At 41.7% G+C, this 25902-nt stretch overlaps 1 protein-coding gene across 10 annotated transcripts; it reads left to right on the top strand.

Annotated features, from left to right (window-relative positions):
* LOC105683072 (innexin shaking-B) lies at positions 1-24644 on the top strand. Of its 10 annotated transcripts, XM_048651129.1 has the most exons (7): positions 1-787; positions 2212-2342; positions 2443-2647; positions 18631-18850; positions 19382-19671; positions 20030-20287; positions 23853-24644. In XM_048651129.1, the coding sequence occupies exons 1-6, from the start codon at positions 569-571 to the stop codon at positions 20276-20278; spliced, it is 1314 nt and encodes a 437-aa protein (XP_048507086.1). In that variant the 5' UTR covers positions 1-568; the 3' UTR covers positions 20279-20287; positions 23853-24644. The 10 variants fall into 10 exon arrangements, with proteins under 10 accessions (XP_048507086.1, XP_048507093.1, XP_012250827.1 ...); XM_048651136.1 differs by lacking the exons at positions 1-787; positions 2212-2342; positions 2443-2647 and adding exons at positions 6054-6492; positions 8385-9536; XM_012395404.2 differs by lacking the exons at positions 1-787; positions 2212-2342; positions 2443-2647 and adding exons at positions 6054-6608; positions 8590-9536.
* The last annotated feature ends 1258 nt before the right edge of the window (positions 24645-25902 follow it).

Raw genomic sequence — 25902 nt, 5'->3', positions numbered from 1 at the left:
TTCTTCAGTTCGTGGGAAGTCCTCTCGCGCCTCTGACCCGTTCTTCGTTTATCTACTTTGAGTGAGTGAATGGGTGAGCGAGTGGCCTGCAAGGGTGTTGGAGAGTGCTCGCGGCTATTAAGCTCCTCAAAATTTACCTCTGAAAAATCTAAACCTACCTATGAACGCGGCGACCGAGCGTTTTGCATAAATGAGGCGGGAGAGTTGCCTGCGAGTGTCGGGGTTCTTTTCACATCCGATGTATTCGTACGAGGAGAGGACTCTCGTTTCGATTTCCTTAAACCATACAGTTTCCAGATGAAAGCTCTTCGATACCGACGTTGTTTGCGTTCTGTCATGTGCAAATTTGATGCATCGATCGAGGTGGAGAGCCTACCGTTCTAGTCGTTCGCTTCTAGTTTCGTTAATAACTTGCACATGGTACGGGAAAATCGAAACTGTAGAATGATTTTGCGGGTACCGTTAACCCCCGGACTGAAATATGCTTTAGTTTTACGCGAAACGGACCACCGATCGGTGAGCCGAACGTCCTGCTGTTGAAAAAAATCTCAGAGATTTGATTCGGGGAATGAAAACTAATAAGTCGGAAAAATCCGCTCACCGAGCATTGGTGGGAAACGCAGACAAGAGGAACAACGTCGAATCGAAACAGTGGAGAAAAGCGAAGAGGAGATTAAACCAGTTGAAATCAAAGACCAAGGGAATTGGGCGAAAACGACGCGGCGCGGGATCGCAAGAGGGTTCCGGTCTAATGGACGCGATAAGAAGTCTCTACTTTTTTTCACACGTGAGTATCGTTGCAAGGATGATATTGTTACACGGGTCCTTCTAATTACCGCCGTGAATTATCTGTATTGAGGCCAAGTATTACGTGTATCGAATCGGTCCCCATGATCTCAGGGATTCCGAACGTCCGGAGTCACGAACCCCGAGATCCTCCGTTTTCAACCCTCGACGTTCAGCCTGTCGATATTGACGCGAAAGTGAAATTATGAAATTCCTCGTGTCAACCACCGGCGTTCAATCGCGGTGGGAATAGCAAATCCTGTCCTACGACGAATCGAATTCTGAACATCGATGAAGAAAATTAAAAACAAAACAACGAAACGGCTGCTTTCATTTGCCTGACAGATTCTTACCGCCTAACAGATGTGCTCCGTGTGCTGCTGACGTGTAGGAACTACAATCTCTCACACAAGTAGAGACGGTTTGAGAAAAGAAATACTAAAATCCGAACTTTGAGAAATGTAATTTTCGGAATCGAAGATCCCCGCAAAAAATTTAAACCACTTTAGTTATCCTACTCACAAACCGTACGCTCGGTATGTCGAGATAGCACCAGGGAAGAGATGTTAATTTTTCATCGCTACGGTCCACGAGCGGTGCGGTACATTTGTTCGATATGGTAATTAAAAAACTGAAACGAAAAAAAAAGTATACGTATTTTTCGAATTTTTACCCTTGATCGTCCATCATCCTCGCAAATACGTCAGAATATCATTTTTAAATATACACGAGACTGAATACACACTACCCCACCAGGTGGGTTGATCGAAAGCGCAATGCGATAGCCCGCTTGTAAACGGCGCGTTATCAATCATTGCCACAAAAATCCGAACAAATACAGAGGTTTGTAAACGAATGTTTAAAAAATCTATCGACGGTTCGGTAAAATCGTGCGAGTGTTCGGTGCAAAGTCCATGGCTTGTATCTCCGAAGAAGAGAAGGCAATGTAAATCGCACAGGTGATGAATTGCGTATGTTACCGAGACGAAGATTGAAAGACAAAAAGTATAATCCCCGAATTTCAACCCTCCTTTTATGGATCTCTTTCGCAGTCTCGCTGCACAGTGAAAAACCTGTTTAATAGTATATGCGACGGGGAACAACTTCAGAGAATAATTAGAAGGAACAAGGGATTCAGCTGTTCTAAATAAATGACGTCCCTTCTCGATGCCTCATAATTCCTCAGTTCAAATCTACTTATTTTTCATTTTAGATTCAGTTCCATTTTTCGTTTTTTCATTTCCATTGAGTCGGTAAATCAAAAAGTTATTATACCCCGTACACGCTTGATTATGTTTTACTCTTTACTATCTACGGTCCAGATGAAAAATATGAAAAAAAAGAACTGCAAATTCGGTTGATTAAACGACGTGTCGGTCTACTTAAACCGCTCCGGGATTAATAAGGCGGAAAATTTTTGTCCAGGTGAACAGACTAAAAACTGGCAGCGTCATTTTCAGACTACACGGTTTGACCGCAGCAATTCTGTTGCTATTTTCAATTACAATAAGCACCAGACAAGCGGTGGGAAACCCCATCGACTGCGATCATACGAGGTAATTTACTGAACCGATACATCATTAAAGTTACGTTTGATTCGAGGAGAATATTTTTCAAGCTGATATCTACTGGTGTTTTCATTTTTCTATGATCTAGGGAAATTCCGGTGAACGTCTTCAACGCTTTCTGTTGGGTGCACAGCACATATTTCGTGACAGGCGCCATGCTGGGGCTCAGCGGAATCAACGTGGCCTACCCCGGTGTTGGACAAACGAGACATCATAACCCGCAAGCCGACCAATCCGGCGTAGTAAAACAAGTGAAATATTATCAATGGGTGGCTTTTACGCTGTTTTTTCAGGTATTCTCAATGTTCGACGCATGGAAAATGTGCGAAGATTATTCGTTTGGTTTTAAGTAATCCCTTCGCTTCAAACTAACACAATCTTTCTATAACTCGATTCGATAATTACTCGCCGTCCAATAACCGCCTAGAAATATCCTCACGTGCGGAAAGACGATTAACCTGTCGTTTTACGCACATGTTATACGGGAGAAAGTATAACAACGAATTACGGATTTTTCTTCTTCTCTCTATTAACGAGTCGAATTTCGCCTGACACTTGATCAAAGATTACATTAAGCCGCGGCCGATTGACTACAAAGGATTTCCGACCTTCCGAATTCTGATTTCTCTGGCTACAATGGCCCTTGGCGTTGCTCGACGAAGCAAGAATGGCGAACCTTCGTAAGCGTGGCCGTATTTTCGACCGCTTTGACCCTTCGTAACTTTGAACAAGGCTCCGACCTTTCTTCGCATGCAAAACTCCCAGCTTGCGGCGGAAATTTCACCAAAATTATGTATAACAAGCGCGATATGTGTACGATATAATATCGGATATCATCACGGAACCCTCGTTATTATAAAATTATATCAGCTTTGTTGAAATCTTCGAACTTGTCCGAAAATATAAAAGTAGCAGGAGGCGTCAAAACGTTGAGCGGAAAAGCTAGTAAAAGAATAAATTGTTTACAGAAACGCCTCTGGGATGGAAAGGCACGGAATGTTTTGTTACTATAGAGTCGCGCCACCATCCCCCCGACAAAAAAAAAAAAAAAAAAAAATCGCACAAGTAGCCATGCTCTCAAAGTTCGGGCCTAAGCCGATCGGTCTTTATAAATAAAATCGATGCCTAATCGATACAACACTCGCGCTTCTGGAGGTTCAACAAATTGATTTGGCTACTTAGAGATGAAATTTATGGGAACCAAGACAGGGCTCAGATATGAACCCGTCCCGATTATGTAACTTTCGGTTTGACGTGCGTCATCGAAGTTCGGAGCGTCAAGCATTTTTTTTGCCTACTACAAATAATTGCATTCCTTTCGAGCGAAATTCTTCGTCTCGCGGCGTTACTTCGTATCTGCACCGTAAGTTATTTCGTAGAAATGAGGGCTGCAACGATTATTTTTCAGAATTTATGCTACACCTGTTGCCAACGAGAATCGTAAATAAACGAACGATTGTTTCATTGTTTATGATAAATTCACCGTGTTACATTTCGGATATAGTTTTTCAGCGACCAGGATCCTTGAGACACTCTTTGATTTGTCTTACGTAGAAGCGTGGGACGAATTGTTGTCGGATATACGGTTGGATATACCTATACATGTGTTTACAACAAAGTCCCAAGAAACTCTAAACAATACGGAATACCGCGAAAATAATTGTAAACGACATCTTGTTGTTTATATTTTACCGTTGAGAAATTTATGTTCCGACGCTGGTGGAATGGTACAATGGCAAAATTTGAAACTAGCGCTTCGCTGGCTGGGATAATTAGCACAAGTGAATTACATCTCGGATGAAGTGATTCGCCGATTCGATTACAACAACGGCGAAGAGACGGCCGCGAAAAGTATTGAATTGTCAAATTTCTACTCCGAGGTTGCGAAAGTAAAGCTGTGGCAAAGTTGTTACCCGGTTAAAGGGGGGACGTGTAACAAGATGTCGGATTCTTCGTACCTCTACTCATTCGTTCCAATGATAATTGATCCGAAGGAAATGCATCCACGTTAATCAAAGAGCTTTTTCGTCCGCAAAACCTCACCGAGAGGATTGACCGGTTTTCTCGTAATACGTCGAACGCTTGTCACGGGAGTTTGTTAATTGTGTGGACAGAAGGATTTTAATTACCGCTTACGCCAGAGTAGTCGCGTCGTTAGAAACTGGGTTACCTCGAGGTAGAGGTTTAGATACGAGTTGCAGCAACATAGTTTAAAATCCGCAAGAGCGTATCCAATACCCTGCGGAGTGCAGTAGGTATAAAAAAAAAAAAAAAAAAAAAACGTCGGCGGCAAGGCGAAATTGACTCCTACCGGCGCAGCGTGACTCCTGAACTCAAGGAGGAGGAGGAGGAGGAGGAGGTGAGGGAGGATGATCACTGCCGATACCCACCGACTGCGTAAACTGGAGGAGAATATTTTTAGAAATCTTTATAATCGACTGAAAATACACTAACTAAAAATTGAGTCACTATTTGACTTTTCGTATTCGGTTGATCGGCCGTTACGTTGTTTGGGCGACGCGTCTCGTATCTATCATACGTATAATCTATTCCAAGACAACGCCGGTGTAAATCTATTAGTCGGACGATAAAAAAAGCAGAGGCGAAAACACAGAATTAAGAAAAAATATATATTTCTGGTCAGATTTATTTCCAATTCAAACCGATTTCTTGAATAATAATCTTTCGCGTTAACAATTTCGTACTCCTGATATCGGGGTGGTAAACCGCGCTTGTGAAACACGCACTTACATCATAACCGCACAGAAAGTTTTCCGTTTTCCATTTTACGAACTGGTACGTATGTTTAAACATCGTCGAAAAAAACCCCGACGGCGTACACGCTGAAAGTGACACGTGAATTTGTTGTACCGCAAGCATTCGTTTTCGTGCGGATAACATGTCCCTCCAGGGGTTCCGAGGAGATCGAATCTACGTCTTGTTGAGGAAATTAATAAAAATAAAATCATGAACCATCGTCATTTTCTTCCGTACTGACGTTTTCGATGACCCCCTCGAACGCTAGTTTACCCATAAGATACTATAAGTGAAAACGTATCACGGATCAAACTCCGACCTATCATATGTTATCCTCGCTGCAGATAAGCTTTCTTCCCTTCTTCGCAGAGAGTATTTTCGAACGTGTATTTGCCTCCAGATTTTCTGTCTGTTTTGTTCGGTTTTTTTTCATATGTATCCGATGGAATGCTCTGCCGAGCTCCGGGAAGGGTGACTCTGACATACTTTAGTTCCAGTGAAAGACACGTGCTCGGCGATTCCCCAATTCGTTTGATCGTCCGTGGAGGGAAAACCGGAGTGAAAAATAACAAAATAACAGCGTCATTTCTAGAAAAGAGGAAACAGCGACTGCTCGTCGACCCGACTAACAACCAGATCGTACGAATAATACCGGACATTGGAAAGATCCTTCGGCCTGGTCGAAAACGCTGAAAGATCAACGGCGGAACGACGATTTAGCACCCCGACGTAACTTCGTCGCGTCAGGGGCTTCTTCTGTACGGAATGCGTCTAGATTCGCGATCATTCGAAAGGCTCGTAACGATTTTCTGTGGATTTTTGATAAGAACTTTTTTTCGGTCCCGTTTCGAACACGCGGAACGCGTGGTCCTATATAAAAAGCTGGCTTTCACGAGTACGCCCGTCGGAGAGCGCGCGCTCAAGTTGGACTTTGGGATCCGATCTATTCCTGGAGCCGCTTGCCTCCACCTCTGGTCCTCTGCGGAGGGACCAGGTCGTCGAGTGCGTGGCCAGCCAGCCAGTCAGTCTGTTGGCTCTTCTTTAGCCGAGAGATTTTGAAATTGGTTGGACCATCGACCGTCGTTTCTACCGAGCTTTTTCAAAGTAATCCCAAAAACGGTCGACGCCAAAGTTTTGCGGTGGACGGTGCGCGGTGCGCGTGTTTTCTTCCCTTCGAATATCGAAGAACCGTCGATAAGAATTCTAACGGAGTTTCGAAAAATCGTTCGCCGTGCGAACATCACAAGTGCTTTACGGTCAGAGGTCGATTGTCCGACCGGCCGGCTCTGTAGTCGAGGGAGAACATTCGCGAATTTACCAAGGGGTACCGGATAGTCGAGGAAGAGCATGCGATGTTGGGCCCGCCGACGGAATTTGAAGCGTGCGTTTCAGTGGTCAAAAGTTTTTTCAACAACTGCAGAAGATCGGACGAGACGCGCATCGGAAGAAAACGAACGGAGAATTCGAAATATTGAGAAGCCCGAGTGACACTATTCGGTATCGAGACGATCGTTGCCGACCAGATACACGTTCAGAGCCCAGAAGACAGATTTTTCAGTTCAACTAATTTTTCCTATCTCTCCGTTGATTCGCTCTCCGTAATTATTATTTATAGCTTCCAACGGCTATCTCTGTGTTCACCTGGCAAGTTAGATTTTTGTCAGAAACAATTTGACGCGTGTTCGATAAACTTTGGTTATCCCCGAAGCGTCACGACGCGCTCGTGGGTAAATAAACTACGTAGATAACTTGCACAGGCCTCGAAGGCGTGTCGATTCACCGGAAAGCTTTGTCCCGTAAAAAACAAAAAAATTGCCATTTTCTAACAGACCTCTCGTACGCGTTACACGTAATGATACCGAGTAGAGGAAAAAAAGAAGAGAAAAGAAAACAAAATTTCAGCTTCCTGCATATCGCGTGAATCAGACTATCCGGTATAGCCTGCAGGTTTTCCCTACGGGAATTGTTTACTATTCGTTGATACATTTACGCGAGAGATTTTGTACGGGTTCTCCTTAGCCTTATTTCCGAGCTATGCGTATAGGCGTACATAATACACGAAGCAAGTTTTCGCTCTTAACGAAATAACCGAAAAGTTCTCGGCATTTCTTTTGGAAAAAACTCACGCACACGTACATTTTCCACCTTTGGATCGTACGCGCGATCCGTTTTTATCCCTTCGCAAGGAGGGACAAACTTTTATAGGAAATCGCGCGAATATCCCGATCTCCAGGGTGAAGCGAAGACTCGATGTAAGGCTGCCTTAGTCCCGCTCTATTTCTGTAATCTGTCCTCAAAACATTTCTGTACGAGGGTTATACAGACGAGGGTGTATGCCCACTTAGTGTTGGTCGCGAATTGCATACGTAGTACGCGGAACAACCAAAATAGAATCGCGAGTAACGATGTACAATAGAACAAAATGACAGGGCGAGAGAGAGTCAAAGATGAAGCAGACGAGAAACAGCGCGTTCGAAGCGCATCTCTAGTTGCTGTCGTAATACGCGTAAAATTACAAAATTGTTTATATTATCATACCGTGGTGTAAAACCGGCATCATTACCTCAGGGAGCTGGCGTTTTTTTTTTTTCTTCTTCATTTGTTGTTCCTTGTTATTTTTCAAAGCCGTTATACACCACAGCTCCGTCGTAGTGGATTAAAAAATAATACACTACTTAAAAAAATTAGCGGGCCACCCCGTTTTCGCTTCAAAAAAATGTCCGATCTCGAAGCCTCAGAAATCCGCGAAAAATTGGGGGCAGAGAGTTGGAAAAATAGCGTTTCGGAGCTCGGAGCTTCACCTTCTAGTTGCCTTCGGTCGATTTGAATTGCCTTTTCCTGTTCGCTAGTCGTAGGCCTCATAGTTCGTCAATCCTACTGTATTTTTTGCTTCCAAACCGTCTGTTCTTCCAAACACCCGATGCACCTTCTCAAAGTCAAGAGTTCACTTCACGTTTTCGACATCAGTTGAATCAGGAGAGTGTAACTAGTGAAGAAACAAACGCAATCCAAATCAACTGGAACCGTCCCGAGAGTGCAACTTCAAGCTTCAGAATGCTTTCTTTTTAAACCCTTTACTCCAATTTTTCGAACAGTTGCGAGGCTTTGAAATTGGAAAACAGGGTGACCCGCCAATTTTTGTGCGTAGTGTAAAAGCAATAACAAATAAATTTAAAGAGAAAAAGAAAATAGAGAAAAAAAAAAAATTAAGTTCAGCTGACTACTCACGTTTTCATCACCCCGTAAGTTTACTTTAATTTTGACTTTCGGCAGAAACAAGAATACTGAAAGGGTGAAGAAAAGGCAAAACCATCGTGCGATGAGCTAAGGTTTTTCTGGAACTAGGGCAATTTGTCAAGTAGGGGAATTAGTCAAAACAGAGTTTGAAAAATTGTATTTTACCACGAAGACAGGGTACCGCTGTCGACGGGCTAGTTGGCGGGCAATATAGAAACGAAAGGCGTCTACGGTTTTCCAGCTATACCTTCGTTTTCTACGTTTTCATTGGGAAGGATGAATAACGCTGTAACGTACACCGGATCTTCGAGGAATCTTGGCAAAATGGAGACAAATAACACATGATGATTATCCGTCTCTGGTTCAGATTAATCTGAAAACATTACACTCAATCTTAGCGGATTAATGTGGCTACCTCCACCAGTGAATAATAAAACAGTAATACCAATAATAATAATAATAAGATTATCAAAATAAATGATAAAGTGCGCGTAGACATCACGTTGCCGGGATTATGCGGGTGTTTTACAAATAATTTATCGATACAGATGCGGATGAATATCCCAAACAGCCGTTAAGTTCCTAAAAATAAATCAGTCTTAAATCATACGACTCGATATGAGAACAATTAAAGTCATCTTAAAACGTTCGAAGTACGGAATATCTTTGTTAAGGTGCTTCGCAGCGAGTGCCTCGACGGATCCTGAAACGGCCAAGTCATCGGGATTAGAATCGTGGAAAAAAAGATCAACTTTGATCATACCAAGGTCCGATAAATTCGAGGGATTCTCCCGAATCGCAGAGATAAGGACATAGCGCGTCAAAATGTTGGACATATTTCGCGGGCTTAAAAACCTGATCAAAGTTTCTCACATTCACATCGACTCGGCAGTGTTCAGACTCCATTACAGCATAACCGTGATGCTTCTGGTCGCATTTTCGTTGATCGTCACTACCCGACAGTACGTCGGTAACCCTATCGACTGTATTCACAGCAAAGACCTTCCCGAAGATGTCCTCAACACTTACTGTTGGATTCACAGTACCTACACGATAACAACTGCGTACAAAAAAAAGGAAGGCTCCGAGGTCCCGTTCCCCGGTGTTGCGAACTCCAAATTGTATCCGGAAAGCGAGAAGAAGGTCTACAGGTACTATCAGTGGGTCTGCTTCATGCTCTTTCTTCAGGTAACTTTTATCCGTTACACAACATACGGAAACAGAACTTGATGTATTTTCAATCGTTTCATACGTTTCATTTGATATTTAAAAGCCACTTCGGCGTATATTCCTTAGTCAGAGACTGTTGACGTCGATCGACGTCGAGTTAAGACCCGATCGACGAAAGCTAGATGATGTTCCGAGCGTAAACATCGCGCGTTAGGTCAGCTCTCTTCTTCGCACAAGTAACTGACGAAACATCGTGTGTTATCCAGACTTTATACAACATCGGAGCAGCGAATGGCAAAGCGTGAATCGGCGCCGATGGAACAATTATATCCGTTGTACGGTGTACGAATCTCTTTAGTGAAAGCTGAAACGATTACAAATGTTTCCAAGTACCGGCTCTAAATTCACTTGCCTGAAAAGACGTCGATTCAATTAAGGAAATACGCCTCCTCCTCCCACTCGGCGGACTCTCGAAGCCTCGAGCTTCCTTCAATTCACATCTCCCCCGGCATTCCTTGTATCGGTAATTAACCAACGCCTCCTTTTCATCTCCGGCACTCTGAGCCGAACGATTTTCTCATCGGCCGCAAGGTCCGCGTACCCTGGCTATTGGTCTGAATTCTTGCGGGGTGGTTTACTCCGAGGCATGTGTACGAAAACACGTACGGTATACATCTATGAATATGGCTATATGCCGGGCATAAACTGTCAGTGTTCGCGCGTCTATCGGAGCTGAGTTGATTAACGAGCTTGCGGCGCCATTATCGAATTGGAGTGGATCGGCGTATATCGGTTGAATTTCTTGCCGCAGGGTTCGGATTAACAAAGGTATGCCGAAGTATACCGGAATACCCAACCGCGATTTGCGCAAAATCCATTATATCGTTCGCGTCGCATCGACGACATTCTCCGTTTGTATCTTCTTCAAATTATTGTAAAGTTTCACATTTTTTTGTCACGCAGCAAAATGGCTTCAACGTTACATTCCGGAGGGTACCAAGGTCGCTCCGGCTACACTCTTTGATACTCGCGCACCCTCGATTATGTCTTTCCAATTCGTCGTCATCGTAGCTGGTCTGATGTACGATGGTATAGAGTCATGAAATGTCTTTGAAAATGGTATGACGTGACGGGGTTTGCGGTCACGCGGCTTATTATCGGCTTATAACCAGACTAGTTCATTGCCAAGAGGGAAACCCTAAGGGTAACATATTTCTATCTTAACCGCTATACCCTTCCTGGTATACTTTTACGATACTCGAGTTGTGTCACGTGTGACAATAATAATCAAGGATATCGCGATAATTGCCAAGGTGACAGGGGGGTGACAGGGGACTCTACGCGACACAGTTTCGCCGACCACCCTTGCATCGAACTATCAATTACATCCCTCTGCCCCGACAGAGCTGTCAAGCTCTTTGATCGGAACACCTGAGCCTCCAACGGAATACCGGATAGATTACACCGAAGAAGAAAGTTTCGCCGCTAGACGAAGAAAAATCTCTGATCTTCGAGCTTAACCGAGCGCCGGTGTTCGACTCTGATTCGGACGAGAACTTGGGACAGATAAAGAAAAAGTCCGACGAATTTCGACGGACTGTGATATAAAGTTTGCATCCTTGATCCGTAATCCTTTTAAATGTATGAGGATTGTCGAACTGCTTATGCGGTAAGATAAGTGGCCGAGACTCTCTGGTTGTACCGCAAATCCATATCGTGACTTCCGAAGGGGAGTTTTCCGGCCAAGGCCAGATCATTTCTGTCTCGGGTCTTCGTATGCGTTTCCAACAATAGTTTGACAATGACCCCAATATCTCATTTTCGGTGTCTTTTTCGGTATACCAGGTGTCACCGCGCCCTTTAGTCTTTCTGTATTTTTGCATCATCGTTTCTCGCGTAGTCTCCGATGACTTCTGAGAGGCTCTCCGTGTATCTCTCACTGAGGTCACCGGGAACCACCGTCCAGTGACGGATGAGCGTCGACGGTGGTCCAGACTTTCAACCGAATAAATGAACGGATAAATACGCGAGAAACAAGGAAAAAAATACATTATTTATGCACGAATTCATGACATCCGAAAAATTGATTACGCCCAAGTTTGCATAGTATCGATTCAACGATGAACAAACCAATGATAAACAAAAATTTACTTTGACTAGCATTGCGCGCGAAAGCGAAAAGTTGGTAATAACTCCATAAATTATATAGATAGATCAATTTGGCTTTCAGATTCGAATTTCTGCGATCAAAAAACATAAGAATAGCTTATAAATCCGAAAGAAAAAAAATGTTGATTTTTCACCCCAAAATCGAAAAAACTTCAAGGGGTGGATTTTTTAGATTTTTAGGCCAAAAATAAAGTATTTTTGAAATCGGTTGTAGGGCACTTTTCTTGCGTATTTTGACCCCAGGAGTCCAAATCTAGAAGAAAAATTGATCTATCTCTAAAATTGACCGAGTTATCGCCAATTTTCAGCTTTTTGGGGTCAAAAATAAAAAATTGATTTTTTGATGTATATCCATGTAATTTGAGCTCAGGAATTTGAATCTGAAAGAAAAATTGATCTATCTGCAAAAATGACCGAGTTATCCTCATTTTTCGCATTTTTTAGCATAAAAACGAAGATATCTCAAAGGGAAAAAATCGTAGGTCAATTTGGACAACGGATTCGTGTTCCTGAGGTCAAAATACATAAGAAAAATGCCATACGATCAATTTTGAAAAATAAAAATTTTTATCCAAAATTTGAAAAAATCGTAAGGGGTACCCCTTGGAAAAATCTCAAATTTTGGTCGAAAATTTTTATTTTTCAAAATTGATCGTATGGCACTTTTCTTATGTATTTTCATCTCAGGAACACGAATCCGTTGGTCAAATTGAGCTACGAATTTTTCCCATCGAGATATCTCAATTTTTCTGCTCCAAAAAGTGAAAAATTGGCGATAGCTCGGCGAATTTTACAGATAGACCATTTTAACTTGTGAATTCGGATTTCTGGGGTCAAAATACATCAGAATAGCATATTAAATAAAATATTTTTTTTTGGTCCAAAATCGACAAAATTCCAAGGGGTACCCCTTTGGATTTTTTCGATTTTGGGGTCGAAAATGAAGTATTTTAAAAACTGATCGTATGACCCTTAAAATGAAGCTACGAATCAATCCCATCAAGATATCCTTGATATACTCTGTGAGTTCTCTGGTCGCAAAACTATTCCATATACCTCACAGAGGGAGAAAGATACATAGTCAGATTTGATTCGCTTCGACCCAGAAAGTAATAATTCCAGGATGCTGTTAATTAGGACGCTTTATTAAAGCTCCGTTCTACCGGCGTATAACGTTTCCGAGTGCTTCACATGCAAGGTATATAATACACTCATAGTTGGCAACCACGAAAACCGATACTGTAAATTCAGAGGTTTGGAAGTTGGTCAGAAAAAATCAAAAAGGGATAATGAAATACGGATATACATAGAAACAGCTTCGCGATATCTCCGGTTGATTTTCACCCTCACCGTCACTACAGTCGGTGGAATTCGAATTTCGCGAATCTTGACAATTTTGTACAGATAACTTGACGGCAGCAGGGCGGAAAACACGATATTACGCGCGTGATGGATTAGCTTGGCTTACCAACACCCGGCGCAAATACCTCGTAAAACGTACGTTCGCTGGGTGGATCCGCTTCAATAAGCCAAAATTAACACTTCCGGTTCGGTTCGATGCGGTCGGTTACACCTCCGTCATGTCCGCGTCGCTGGTTGTCCTTTTCACGACGGTACCAACGGTTACGCGGTCCCAACGTCTGACCATGTACGCTTCTTTTCTACTTGACTTTCTAGGGTCTGACCGCAGGTCGTCCATCATCACTGTTCGAAGCTCAAACACGTCGGAGACAAGAGTCGCCTGCGGTTCAAGCCCGAAAGTTTTAGCTTTTCGTTTAGAAATTTTCACCTCTGTAACAAAGTTTTCTCTGTGAAAATTACTACGGCTCTTTGAGGGGAGGAATTTCCGACTGTTTTCCGTTCTATGTACAAAGGTTTTTTCACTTCCGAGAAAAATGTTTCACGTTTATTTTCGAAAATAACCGCTGAGAAACTCACGTCTTTTTTACATCCGGAATTTCGACCGTAAAGAATTTCCGATTTGGCACGTCGGTTGACTTTTTAGCGAAGACGAGCGTCGCCAGTTTTCGGAAGCGCTGGACGCCAGGAGCCTTTCGTTGGCGCGACACCTGCAAGCTCCTACTTTGCGACCAATAGACACATTTGAGTCATCTTCAATGTGATACTGAAAGAAGTATATTTATAAATTATTGATTCATGCTCTAGTGCTACTGGCTCTAAAGAATCGAAGAAGCATCATACGAATTCCGGAACACTTGTTTATTCGTATTACCAAAACTCATGATCGCCTCTGATATTTTTCCAAGTCTTTCGGGAGATATGATCGTTTCGCGTACGCGTTCATCAAATTAGAAATTAAATTCGAAAGAAAAGAGAAGTCGAGCATGAAAAAGATTACAAATCAGTGATACCACAGGTCATGTTATATGAACGTTTAAAGTTTCTTCCTTGGTACGTTCATCCACATTGATCTGGATCGTTGATAAATCGATCGAATCACGTATACCATTAGATCTGAGACGGTATGACGCATGTCGGTGTAACGGGGAATGTTTTTTTCTCCTTCAATCTTTTCATTCAAGTTCTAACCGTAAAGTACAACGATCAACGTCAGGCAATTTAAACGGTGATCGATTCGAACGTCGAACGGATTTACTCGCTCTAGAAAATGTCGGAGAATCTAATTCGATTCGATGACACATTATAATTGTGGAGGTACGTTTGACAGCGAACACCGCTAAAATTAACAAATTACTCGACAACGCCACGTTGATCACGCGTCGGCAAAATTTAACGAGCAATGATAACCCGAGATATTTGATGAAGAGAAAAGTAAGCGCGCGGTAACGTAAATCTCAGCTTTTAATTAAGTGGATAATTTTTCGAACAAGAGAAAGAGACGCGATATTCGAAGGATGCCGGAGTTTGGAAGGATGTGACACTTGAAAAACTTGGAAAAAGTGGTTGTCGAAAGTGATAACGGCGGGAGGGGGATGGGGGTAACCGTGTTTCCGCGAGTAATAATATTTCGTATCATGTATCACTGTGTATATTTTCGTTTCGTAAGATCTGCTATTATGTTTGACGAGGATCGTTTTTTATTGCTCAAATCTATGCATCGTGAATTAAATTGATGAGAGTAAATGTTCAAATGGAAGTTGGATTAAAACGGTAACAGCAGACAGCTGCTGGCACCAATTAACGGCGACGAATGATGAATATTTGCAGTATCGTAACTCTCGGTATTTCTGAATCATCGTTCACGGAATGCCCTGTTGAATCATTTACAAGACGCTGATCGCGAGCGTCGTGTATACTCGCAAAAACGTGCCGTCTCGTACGCGATTAAGATGAGTACGAAACGAGTTTATTACGTACTCGAAGATCCGTGACCAAGCCAAGTGCACGTCCCGAAGCGACGCTGACGTACGTGGGCGATAATCGAAAGGGGAGCGCTGGGTTTGTGGCCGAAAAAGAGAGGATGACCGGGGCAACGTTAGAAGCGGAAGAATTTATCGATGCCGGGAAAGCGCACGGGAGCTGAATAAATCTCAAATTGGAAGAATTATTAATGTTATTAATATTTATGGTTGCTCCGTAATTCGCTGTTATGTTTACATAATGTTCTACTGAAATTCGCTCGCTGTCCGAGTATTTCTCAACTGCTAATCAACGTAGGTTCAATCAACGCTTGATCTTGAGGTGTACGCTGTTAAATTGCGCAAATATTTTACACGATTGACGATATACTGGGTCTGCGATATGCATTATTGCTTTTCCTTTTTTTCTTCAACGAAAAAGAACAAAGGAATTCTAATGATTGCCAGGCGTCGCGTCGGCACCCCCTCATATTCGATCGAGTGGTCGTCTCATCGTACATAGGTAGGTATACAGAAGTCCATTATCGATGATCACGAAAAAATTAGCTAATCTTTGCATCTAAGGCCTCCAAAAAAGCAACGACCTGATCGTATAATCCTTATATACTAAGCTATGTGTACGTACATACATGTTTACCTAGAGAGTTCGATCGCACCCAGGATACCTACAGTGTGCACGGCTTAAATCTATTAGAAGATACACCTCAGATTGATTTCACCTGTCGCACATAGCCTGCGAGGACGTATAAACTTCGGGCAAATGATCCTCCCGTTTCCTACCAGTTTACAATTTCATTGAAACTCGATGTCCGTCCTCAGTTTAGTGGGTAAATTTAGAGGCGTTGCATATCGTTTCTTCACGAGTCGCGGAGAAATACAATCCGCCGATTTCAGAAATTTCCTTGTACCTGCGACGTGAAATGTCGTTGACAGATCAACTTTGGGATCTTCGATCCGCACCGTCTTCTATGTCGATTCGGCGCTGGTTAATTTTCCGAACTCGGCATCGAGTCCTCGGCATTGCGCTACCTAGGCGGTGAGAAGTATCTGAAATCTGGCTGAGGTTCCACGGACGCTTCGCGTTGGCCAGTCGAAACGCGGAGGGCGAGCTTATACGGAGATAATGTAAGTTGTGTCTTACGTGTAAGTCGTCGTAGTCTTTTAGTAGTCGTAGTCGAGGCCAAGGGAACAAGGGAGGTTAAGGGAGGCTAGAAGGGGCCAAGGGAGACCCAAGGAGACCCCTCAAGTCTATCCTCAGTCTTCTAACAGCTTGGCTCTGAGTTCCACGTGTTCCGTCCGTTCTAAGATTATGTCTTTCTTTTCCGTCTCTTCCTCACTTCTTTTTACTCTCTCGATTCACTTCGACGTCGAAGTGTTCACCGTTACGGAAATCGGCAGCGAAATCTGTTAATCGTTTCGACAAAATCAAAGTTCCGGCTCTCCGAAGGCCGGTGCTTCGAAAACGAAAAACGACAAACGAAAGAAAGTACATCGACCCTCGACATCCACCGTTTCGTCAGCTGAGACTACCGAATGGATCAGAGTGGACGTTCAAAGATGCGTTTGTGAAAATGTTAATAAAAAGGATTAAGTTGCGCGTCTATAGCCTGCCGTTAAACTTGATACTCGATCGAAACAACGATAAGCTTTCGGCGTCCGATCTATGTGTCACGACTGCCGATCACCGAGTACAGGACGCTTCCTGAAGTCAACGTGCTCTGGTAACCTCTATGTCACCGAGGTTGGTAATCGTAAGTGATACCGACCACGATATATTCAACGATCGCTCGGGCTCAGGTGGGAAACAATCCCTGGGAGTATGCCGATCATGTTGAAAATGATAGACATCTTCGGTTCCATAAGATCGTTATTCAAGGTTCAACGTGTTTCCGAAGATACGCTGATATTTCGCCTCCACTATCGAGCGACGGTCGCTCTTCTGTTGGCCAGTTGTTTGACCTTGGCGTGCAAAAGTCTGTCCGGATCACCCATCCATTGTGAGGCAGCTGGTTCCGTCGACAAAATAGTATTGGAAACATTTTGCTGGTTGCACACAACCTACAGTATGGTTCATGCCTTCAATATGAGCTTGGGCCAGGCAGTTCCTTATCCTGGTGTTTTCAACAGTAAAACAAATGTCCACGGACACGGACCCCAGCCTCTGGTCAAGCAGCACAAATACTATCAATGGGTTATCTTTGCTCTTCTCTTGCAAGTAAGGGTCTCTACAATCGCCATTTAACCGTACGGTTCAATTTATGAGAAATGGATAGCCTGAAATGGATTCGCATGAAAAGAAACAAATTATAAACGTTGATACAACGGATCCATGTAAATTGAGACAAATTGATAATCCCGTGTCACGAGCCTTCGCCACATGTGTTGTGACGTAATAGGTGGATTATACGTACGTGTATTTTAGCTTCGGTCGCGGTGATTGAAAACGGATCGGTTTTGACGATGCGTAGGTTGGGGACGCCAGTGAAAATTGTATTGTAACAATTGGATTATTATCTCAATTTATACCATTACGGAAACCTTTTGTTCGTTATTTGTATTTTCTGTCATCGAAATTTGTTAGAAATTCATCAACCCTCCACCATTTCCTAGCGGTAACAAATTATTTCGAGTCCTCATCATCCCATCGACCTTAATTGATATAACTCGTTACGAAATGAGAGACAAGATACCACCGTTTTTTCCTCATTTTTCTCGACTAGTGGAACACGAATTTCATACAAAGTGAAACGAAACTCTTGACGTGCGACGAAGAAGTTGTAGTTTCCGGTCTCGCTAACTCGAGATCCGAGCAGCTAACATCCTCCGAAGGAGTATCAAACTTCATTTACCTCTTCAAGGACCTGGAATAATCCGGATAAAGCATTTCAGTAGTTATGCTGCGTGCTCGTTTTTTGAAACTCCGTAAGATTAAATCTGAAACAAAGTACACCTGTAGCTCATCGCAGAAACGCCAACTTTCCCTTGTTGCCAACGGGGATATAAAATTACCAACGAGAACCGTAGGAGCTTTCCCGCATAAGCATATACGCTGACTCGGTCACATTAAAATTATCCTTGGAAACAATTTAATAAACTGAAAAGTGGAAGTAATGGTGTTTCCAAGCATGCTGTAATAGCGCACTCAAAGCTTATCCTTTTCTTTTATGTAAGTTAGTTTTTAATAGTACGTGCAGATCCACTTGGCCCATATGTTTAGGTCAGTCGGTTAGTAGCCGGTGGATTATACAGATGCGGGTAACGAAACTGAAAGAGTTGGGCTAGCGCCAGAAAGTTTATGATATGGAAATTTCACACGAACAGCAAATATACGTGTTTTGTTTTCAAGATATAGTAAACGCGTATCGCGTGCATTGACACGATCGCAGATTCGAGAGAATTACCTACGCGGCACCTGTGTCCGAAGATTAAAGCCGCAAACTGTCCCCGGAGTGAAACAGTTCAAATCGCACGAGTTACGAATTCTACCTTGACAGAATCGATTGAGGATCTCACGAGACTATTTTTAATCATTCGATTTCATTTTTCAGGTACAAAAAGCACGGAGAGTACGAATATGAAACTTAACGTTATGTTTCTTACAGGCGATACTATTCTACACCCCGAGATGGTTGTGGAAAGGGTGGGAAGGCGGAAAGATACACGCGCTCATGATGGATTTGGACATTGGCATTTGTTCGGAAGTTGAGAAAAAACAGAAGAAAAAACTTTTGCTAGATTATTTGTGGGAGAATCTGAGGTACCACAACTGGTGGGCGTATAGGTACTACCTCTGTGAGGTTTTGGCCCTAGTTAACGTCATTGGTAAATAACTTATTCCACGAAATAAAATAATCTCGCACAAATTTCGCTTTTCCTCTATTCCAGTTCTCCGCATCTTCCCTCTATTCTCACCGCGAGCCCGGCGATATTAAGTTTGACACGAACGCCGTGTAAATGATTGTTTTCGAGTCACAACGGATTTTAAGATACACGTGTAAATCACCTGATCCGTAGGTGGGCCGTGGTGATAAAAGCTGAATTTATTCGCTGCAAACGCGTAGAAACGGAAAAGAAAAAGAACCAAAGAAAGAAGAGAGATCGACAAATTGAAATGAATGGACTATTTATAACGAATTTGGCAGGCGTACAATTGGCAACGTCACAGTAATCTTAGAACCGGCTATTAGAACAATGTCCCTCTGTGATCTTTAAACGTTCTCCCCGACCTCGGGCTTGCTCTTTGACTTCCGTTTGTCGGATACACGTGCTGATCCCTAACCCCGGGAATACTTTATCTCGTCCGTCGGCACCTCAAATATTTATTTGGTCAACTTTTGATTTCTATAATTGCAGGTCAGATGTTTCTGATGAATCGTTTCTTCGACGGAGCATTCCTGACGTTTGGCATCGACGTTCTGAGGTTTCTCGAGTCCGACCAAGAGGACAGGGTGGATCCCATGATCTTCGTGTTCCCGCGAATGACGAAGTGCACTTTTTACAAGTACGGAGTAAGCGGCGAAGTGGAGAGACACGACGCCGTTTGCATCCTTCCATTGAACGTGGTCAACGAGAAGATCTACGTTTTCCTTTGGTTTTGGTTCCTACTTCTTGGTGCTCTGAGCTTCATGACCGTCGTATACAGGGTATGAGATCGCGAGACCTTTTCTTTTTCGACTCCTCTAGTCTTCGATAAGTGGACGCTAATACCGGTAGCCCCGATCTTTAAATAATCACGTGACTCGTCCGGACAGACCGCCCACGACAGGCGCCACACGTTATGCCGGAAGTACCGATGACAGTACAGCTGACGTCAAGAGCGAACGAGTTCGAAATTCGGAAAAATCGAACACGCCGTTATCGCGACGACGTACCGATATCCCTATGATCGAATTTACCTGCACACATTATTCGTTGGATTTCAGCGCGTCTGACGCTCGATTCCGATATCACGTTCTAGGATATAACTATAAAATTTCTTTTCTCTTTTCCTCCGGCCGACAGATCGTGATAATATTTTCACCACGAATGAGGGTCTACCTATTAAGACTGAGATTTCGTCTGGTCCGAAGGGAAGCTGTGGAAACGATAGTACGTCGGAGTAAGATGGGGGATTGGTTTCTCCTTTACATGCTTGGAGAAAATTTGGACACTGTAATCTACAGGGACGTTATGCATGACCTGGCCAATAAGTTGGCCTCGAGGCATCATCACAGCGTCCCTGGTGTGAAAGGCGAACTTCAGGAGGCGTAGCAGAAACTCGTAAGTCCCAAACAAAAATCTCTGATGCGAAAATCGTCGTCGACTGATACGCGTAAACGTGCGACTGTAAGAACCTCCGAGTATTTTTCGGTAAGAAGCACCCGGTTTTGAAAATGAACGTGCACGAGTATACACGTGACGATAGCCAACTCGAGAGTTATATAGGAGACGAAAGAGTGAGGGGAAAGGTTACTATTTGGAGCGCGGCAAGCATGGGGTCTTAAAATATTCCTCTATTGCTCGATAGACAGATAGAAACGGCCACCGGCACCGGCGTCATGGCGAACTTATACGTTATAGGTATACATCTAACAGCGAGAATCTCGTTACCCTGGGCGGCCCACGCAGGCCCGTATTATCAACTAAGTTTTGAAGGCGGTGTAACGCGTCACGTTTCCTTAGTTCTGGAGAAATAGTTTTCTTTCGCTCGGCCGCAACGAGATGAGAAAAAGAAAAAGATGAGGATAGAAAGAAGCCACGGTGTGTGTTCTAAATTTAAGCAACCTGCATCATCAGTTGCGCCATGAACCACTATCTCTTTACGCCGGAGTTGAAGGTTTTCCCTTCTATTTTTTTCTCCTTGTTTTTTCTTCAATTTTTCACCGATTTTTATTAGCGTTTCGATGATATTTAACGCGCTGAAAAAAAAGTTATTGGCCTGCACGTTTCTCTCTCGTATACGTCGTGTCGTTCAGATTTCTGGTTCAATGGCTGCTGCTTGGTTTCTTTGATGTTCTAACAATAGTCTGGAACGTATAGTAATATTATACGTACGACAGCTAAACGACTCCGGCTGTACGAATTTCCGGTTCATCTTTCAACGTCGACGAACAACTATGCTGTTCACATCTGCATCCCCCATAGTCGTGATAATATATTAATGTAGTAAATTTCTGATATCCCCTTCGCCCATTTCTCTTTGCGATCGACAACCAGCCATTGAATTACACGCGTGAGTGAAGTTTATTAAAATTTAGTACACGACGTCCTAGAGAACGAAAATATCGCAAGAACCGCAGCATTCTTGAATCGATGATCGTCGGGATCGGCGTTGCATCCGGATCGGTAGTAGCTTTCCGATCTTGCCGGCGAATAGCTGACCGTTGGATCGCCGAAGCCGTACGGACAGTCGATTCGGTAGGGATATCGAATTCGAAGGAATGAGCGAGAGCAGTAGCAGGCGCGATCTACCGATCGACGTCTAGCGAGGCGAATTACGCACGACAAAAAACCGCGACGATAAAAAAAAGATATCCACAATAATTTACGTACCTAATTTCACGGCCGGAACAATTATACTCGTAAAAAATTTGTTCGAATTTTTTTCAATCATTTTTTTGTCAAACTAGCATTGCTCCGCATTTGAATTCATTCGTTTTTTAAATGTTTTCTCAATTCAACATCATCATGATTCACACGCTTGCGAATAGTTTTTTTTCTGTCGATCTACGAATTTTTCTCATCGACATATCTCAATTTTTCTGCTCCAAAAGGCGAAAAATTGGCGATAACTCGTTTAATTTTATAGATAGACCAATCTAACTTATGAATTCGAATTCCTGAGATCAAAATACATAAGATTAGTCTATAAACCCGAGAAACAAGATGTTGATTTTTACCTCAAAATTGAAAAAACATCAAGGGGTACCCCTTTGGATTTTTTCGATTTTTGGGCCAAAAATGAAGTATTTTTAAAATCGATTGTAGGGCACTTTTCTTACGTATTTTAACCTCAGGAGTCCAAATCTGAAAGAAAAATTGATCTATCTCCAAAATTGACCGAGTTATCGCCGATTTTTAGCTTTTTCGGGTGAAAAATAAAAAATTGATTTTTTGATGTATATCCATGTAATTTGAGCTCAGGAATTTGAATCCGAAAGAAAAATTGATCTATCTGCAAAAATGACCGAGTTATCCTCATTTTTTCGCATTTTTTAGCATAAAAACGAAGATATCTCAAAGGGAAAAAATCGTAGGTCAATTTGGACAACGGATTCGTGTTCCTAAGGTCAAAATACATAAGAAAAATGCCGTACGATCAATTTTGAGAAATAAAAATTTTTATCCAAAATTTGAAAAAATCGTAAGGGGTACCCCTTGGGAAAATCTCAAATTTTGGTCGAAAATTTTTATTTTTTAAAATTGATCGTATGGCACTTTTCTTATGTATTTTCACCTCAGGAACACGAATCCGTTGGTCAAATTGAGCTACGAATTTTTCCCATCGAGATATCTCAATTTTTCTGCTCCAAAAAGTGAAAAATTGGCGATAGCTCGGCGAATTTTACAGATAGACCATTTTAACTTGTGAATTCGGATTTCTGGGGTCAAAATACATCAGAATAGCATATTAAATAAAATATTTTTTTTTGGTCCAAAATCGACAAAATTCCAAGGGGCAGGCCAAAAATGAAGTATTTTCAAAATTGATCGTGGGACACTTTTTTCATGTATTTCAACCTCAGGAACACGAATTCGTCAGTCAAATTAAGCTACGAATTTTTTTCATCGAGATATCCTTGTTTTTTCACTTTTTGAAGCGAAAAATTGGCGAAAACTCGATTAATTTTATAGATGGATCAATGTAGCTTCCAAATTGAGATTCCTTAGATCAAAATACCACGTTAAACCCGAAAAACGAAATGTCGGATTCCTGCTCCAATTTCGAGAAAAATTGAAGTCTGAAAGCTTGGCGTTTTTTTTAGCTTGGCAATTTTTTACGTCATTGAAAAACCATAAATTTTAGTACTTGGCTGACATATTTGAAAAACTCATTATCGACCCCTCAGTAAATCAGCAAACAAATAAAATGTCATTACCGTTCAGCGGCACAATTCACTCACTTCGCAAAGTCCAATCAGTGCACAAGCAAAATGCAATGGCACTAATCGGTACACGCTCATGTCGATGCACGAATTTAGAAATACGACGTTCATCTCGTTTTATCTCGCGTTTCAAGTTTCGATTGGTCATCAACTTTTTAGAACAGAAAGATCGTCTGTCCCAGTGTAAATGCAAATCTTTAGATTCTGGTCAGAAACGAGGGAAATTGGAAATAACTCTCAAACGTTAATGGAAAGGAATCCACTGTAATGTCACTTGATACGTTCGCGTGGAGGACGACAGTCCGGGGCTTAATTTAAAGCCGATCAGGTGGTGCAAACTTACATTGATAACTTTTCGATGGTGTAATGATCGTGCTCAATGAAGTTTGCATTCACTGTAATAGACCGCGACACTTTAGCTCCTCTATCGATTGCCTGCCTCTTATTACACCAAGCCGTTTTTCCACCAATCTAATTATAAAATTACATTTCACATCGTGCCGACATCGTGACATTTCACCGGCCGATCTCGTCGCGTGGGCGCCCGTAAAAATCGGTGCGATCGCCGATCTATGGATCAATATTTCGACGCTATACAGTCTTGTTATTCGCCCAATTTTAATTCACCATTTTCATAATGTCGCTACCCCGATAATTTATTCATTGAAACACATGATTGGCTTCATGGGTATCATATTAATAAATTACGTGCGGTAAAAGACAAATTATTTTGATTCCAGGCACCGGAATATACGCCACCGACGTATAATATATACGCCCTCTAATTTCTTCCGCACGACGAGATCTACACCCGAGAGCAAATCAACCTGCAACCAAAGAACTTTAATTATTTATTTATTTGCATCTTATATCACTTTCACATGTATACATTACATATATATATATCAATCAAGTAGATACACATATTTACATATAAACACAGTAACGTATATATTATATATAGAAAAATTATACGCGTGATATAGGTACATATTATACTATACATATTTTAATAACTAAAATATAAAATTACCTTTGGGTACAGCAGCTGGATAGACGATGCTTCATGAAATTGTGTATCATAACTACTATAGAAATCTTGTTATAATAGTTATTATTATGATTATTATTATTATCGGCTTCATCGATATTGAAAAATTCACGATGGTTTATTCAATTGCTATTAAATTAATCTTATTACATATTTGTTAAATATTGAATGCTCTAATGTTATGATTTTTCAGTAGTTTTGATTTATTTTTCTTCCGTTTATCAGAGAAAATTACCGCTGTATTACAATTATTACTATTAATATCATTATCATTATCACTATTATTATTATTATTATTATTATTATTATTACGATTGTTATTATTACTATAATTATTATTTATATGGAGTTTGAAGTTTAAAAAAGACGTGTTTTGTACGAGTGATCATAAAATAGGTGATTAGGAATATAGTAAAAGGGAGAAGCGAAGAAAACAACGAACAATAATAAATGTTGGGAGAACGACACAAAAAAAAAAAAAGGATATTGTAATGAAGTAAAATTGAAAATCAAAGCGATAGCTCGGAGCATGCACCACGCCTCGAATTAATCGAACGATTAAATGATTTTATGGCGAACGATGAAAATTATTTATTAATAATATCTTTGTATAGTTAATGAAAAGACAACTGCCACGATTGCATGTGATTCGCAGAATGTAGATAGGAATATGTAATATCCTATTTTTAAACGGTACGGAGGACCAAGGTAACTTTCGATGAACGTACTTCCCTCTCGCGTTGAAATGGAACGACAAAGAAAAAGCAATCAGTGAAAAACAAAAAATTATTTCAACCATCACGAGAACACTTGTTCGATAATCTCCGAATGATTATCCGTAAAAATAAACTCACAGTCAATGGTAAAAGTTTGCAAGTGTCACGTAATATTTGCATAAATTTATCCCATTAGTTTGAATTTTAACGTAAGAGAAAAGGTTCAAAAGTAACACTTACAATATCTGCAGTCTGCACCGAAAGTGTGTAGATCGAATGAATGAGGTGAACGTGACAAGAAATTGAAAAAAAAAAAAAATGAATAAATAAAAGATTTTCGATACAAATATCGAGTGCCGTTAGATGATTATTTTCAATCCAATAATTTGCACGCACAGCTGCATAGACATATTATATATTTATATTCTGCTTACGCCTGTATGTACAGCTGCATATAAGCATGTGATGTGAGCAGCTGTGGTGTACTGAAATATTATCCGAGGTTTTTATTTATTTGCCTTTGTATCGGAGTCTTCTAATTTCAAAGTAGATAAAACCGTCGTTCCCTTCTCCGATCACTTTGCAGCTCCAGCCGATACTTGGACGTTTTTTCCACTCTTTTTTTTTTTTGTCTTTTTCCAATTCTCTTTTTATCTCGTTTTTTTCATCTCCAAGACTTTAAACATTAATCTCTTCTCCAGAAAGGGCTGTTTACGATCTGCTTTGATGATCTGACGTCAATGTGCTTCGGATTATAATGCGATGTAATAAAGCGACCTTTGAGGCTTGATCGAGTGGCGGTGGACGTCGACTATGTACACCGTTCATTTAGTACCATTCGAATTTCGACGCACCGTTAAGATGTAAATTTTAAATGAAAAACTAAAGTAATTTTCTGCGAGCCAGCTCTTTTATTACATGTATAAGTATAAGAACGGCAAATTCATGGAAAACCGCAACCTCGCGTCGTTAAGAATTATTACGAACACCCGTAACGTCATCTTCCGTTTATAGACGTAGACA

Source organism: Athalia rosae, chromosome 2 (genome assembly GCF_917208135.1).
Source record: "Athalia rosae chromosome 2, iyAthRosa1.1, whole genome shotgun sequence".
In the NCBI taxonomy this organism is placed as follows: domain Eukaryota; kingdom Metazoa; phylum Arthropoda; class Insecta; order Hymenoptera; family Athaliidae; genus Athalia; species Athalia rosae.
Note: the sequence above shows the minus strand (reverse complement) of the source record. Positions and strands in the feature narration are given on the sequence as shown.

What these genes read in the sequence shown, in the direction of transcription:
- LOC105683072 (XM_048651129.1), top strand. Translation starts at nt 569, where the DNA reads ATGAAAACTAATAAGTCGGAAAAATCCGCTCACCGAGCATTGGTGGGA. An exon ending in GGCCCTAGTTAACGTCATTG is followed by an intron (nt 18,851 to 19,381) that starts GTAAATAACTTA and finishes CTATAATTGCAG; the next exon opens with GTCAGATGTTTCTGATGAAT. An exon ending in TCATGACCGTCGTATACAGG is followed by an intron (nt 19,672 to 20,029) that starts GTATGAGATCGC and finishes TCCGGCCGACAG; the next exon opens with ATCGTGATAATATTTTCACC.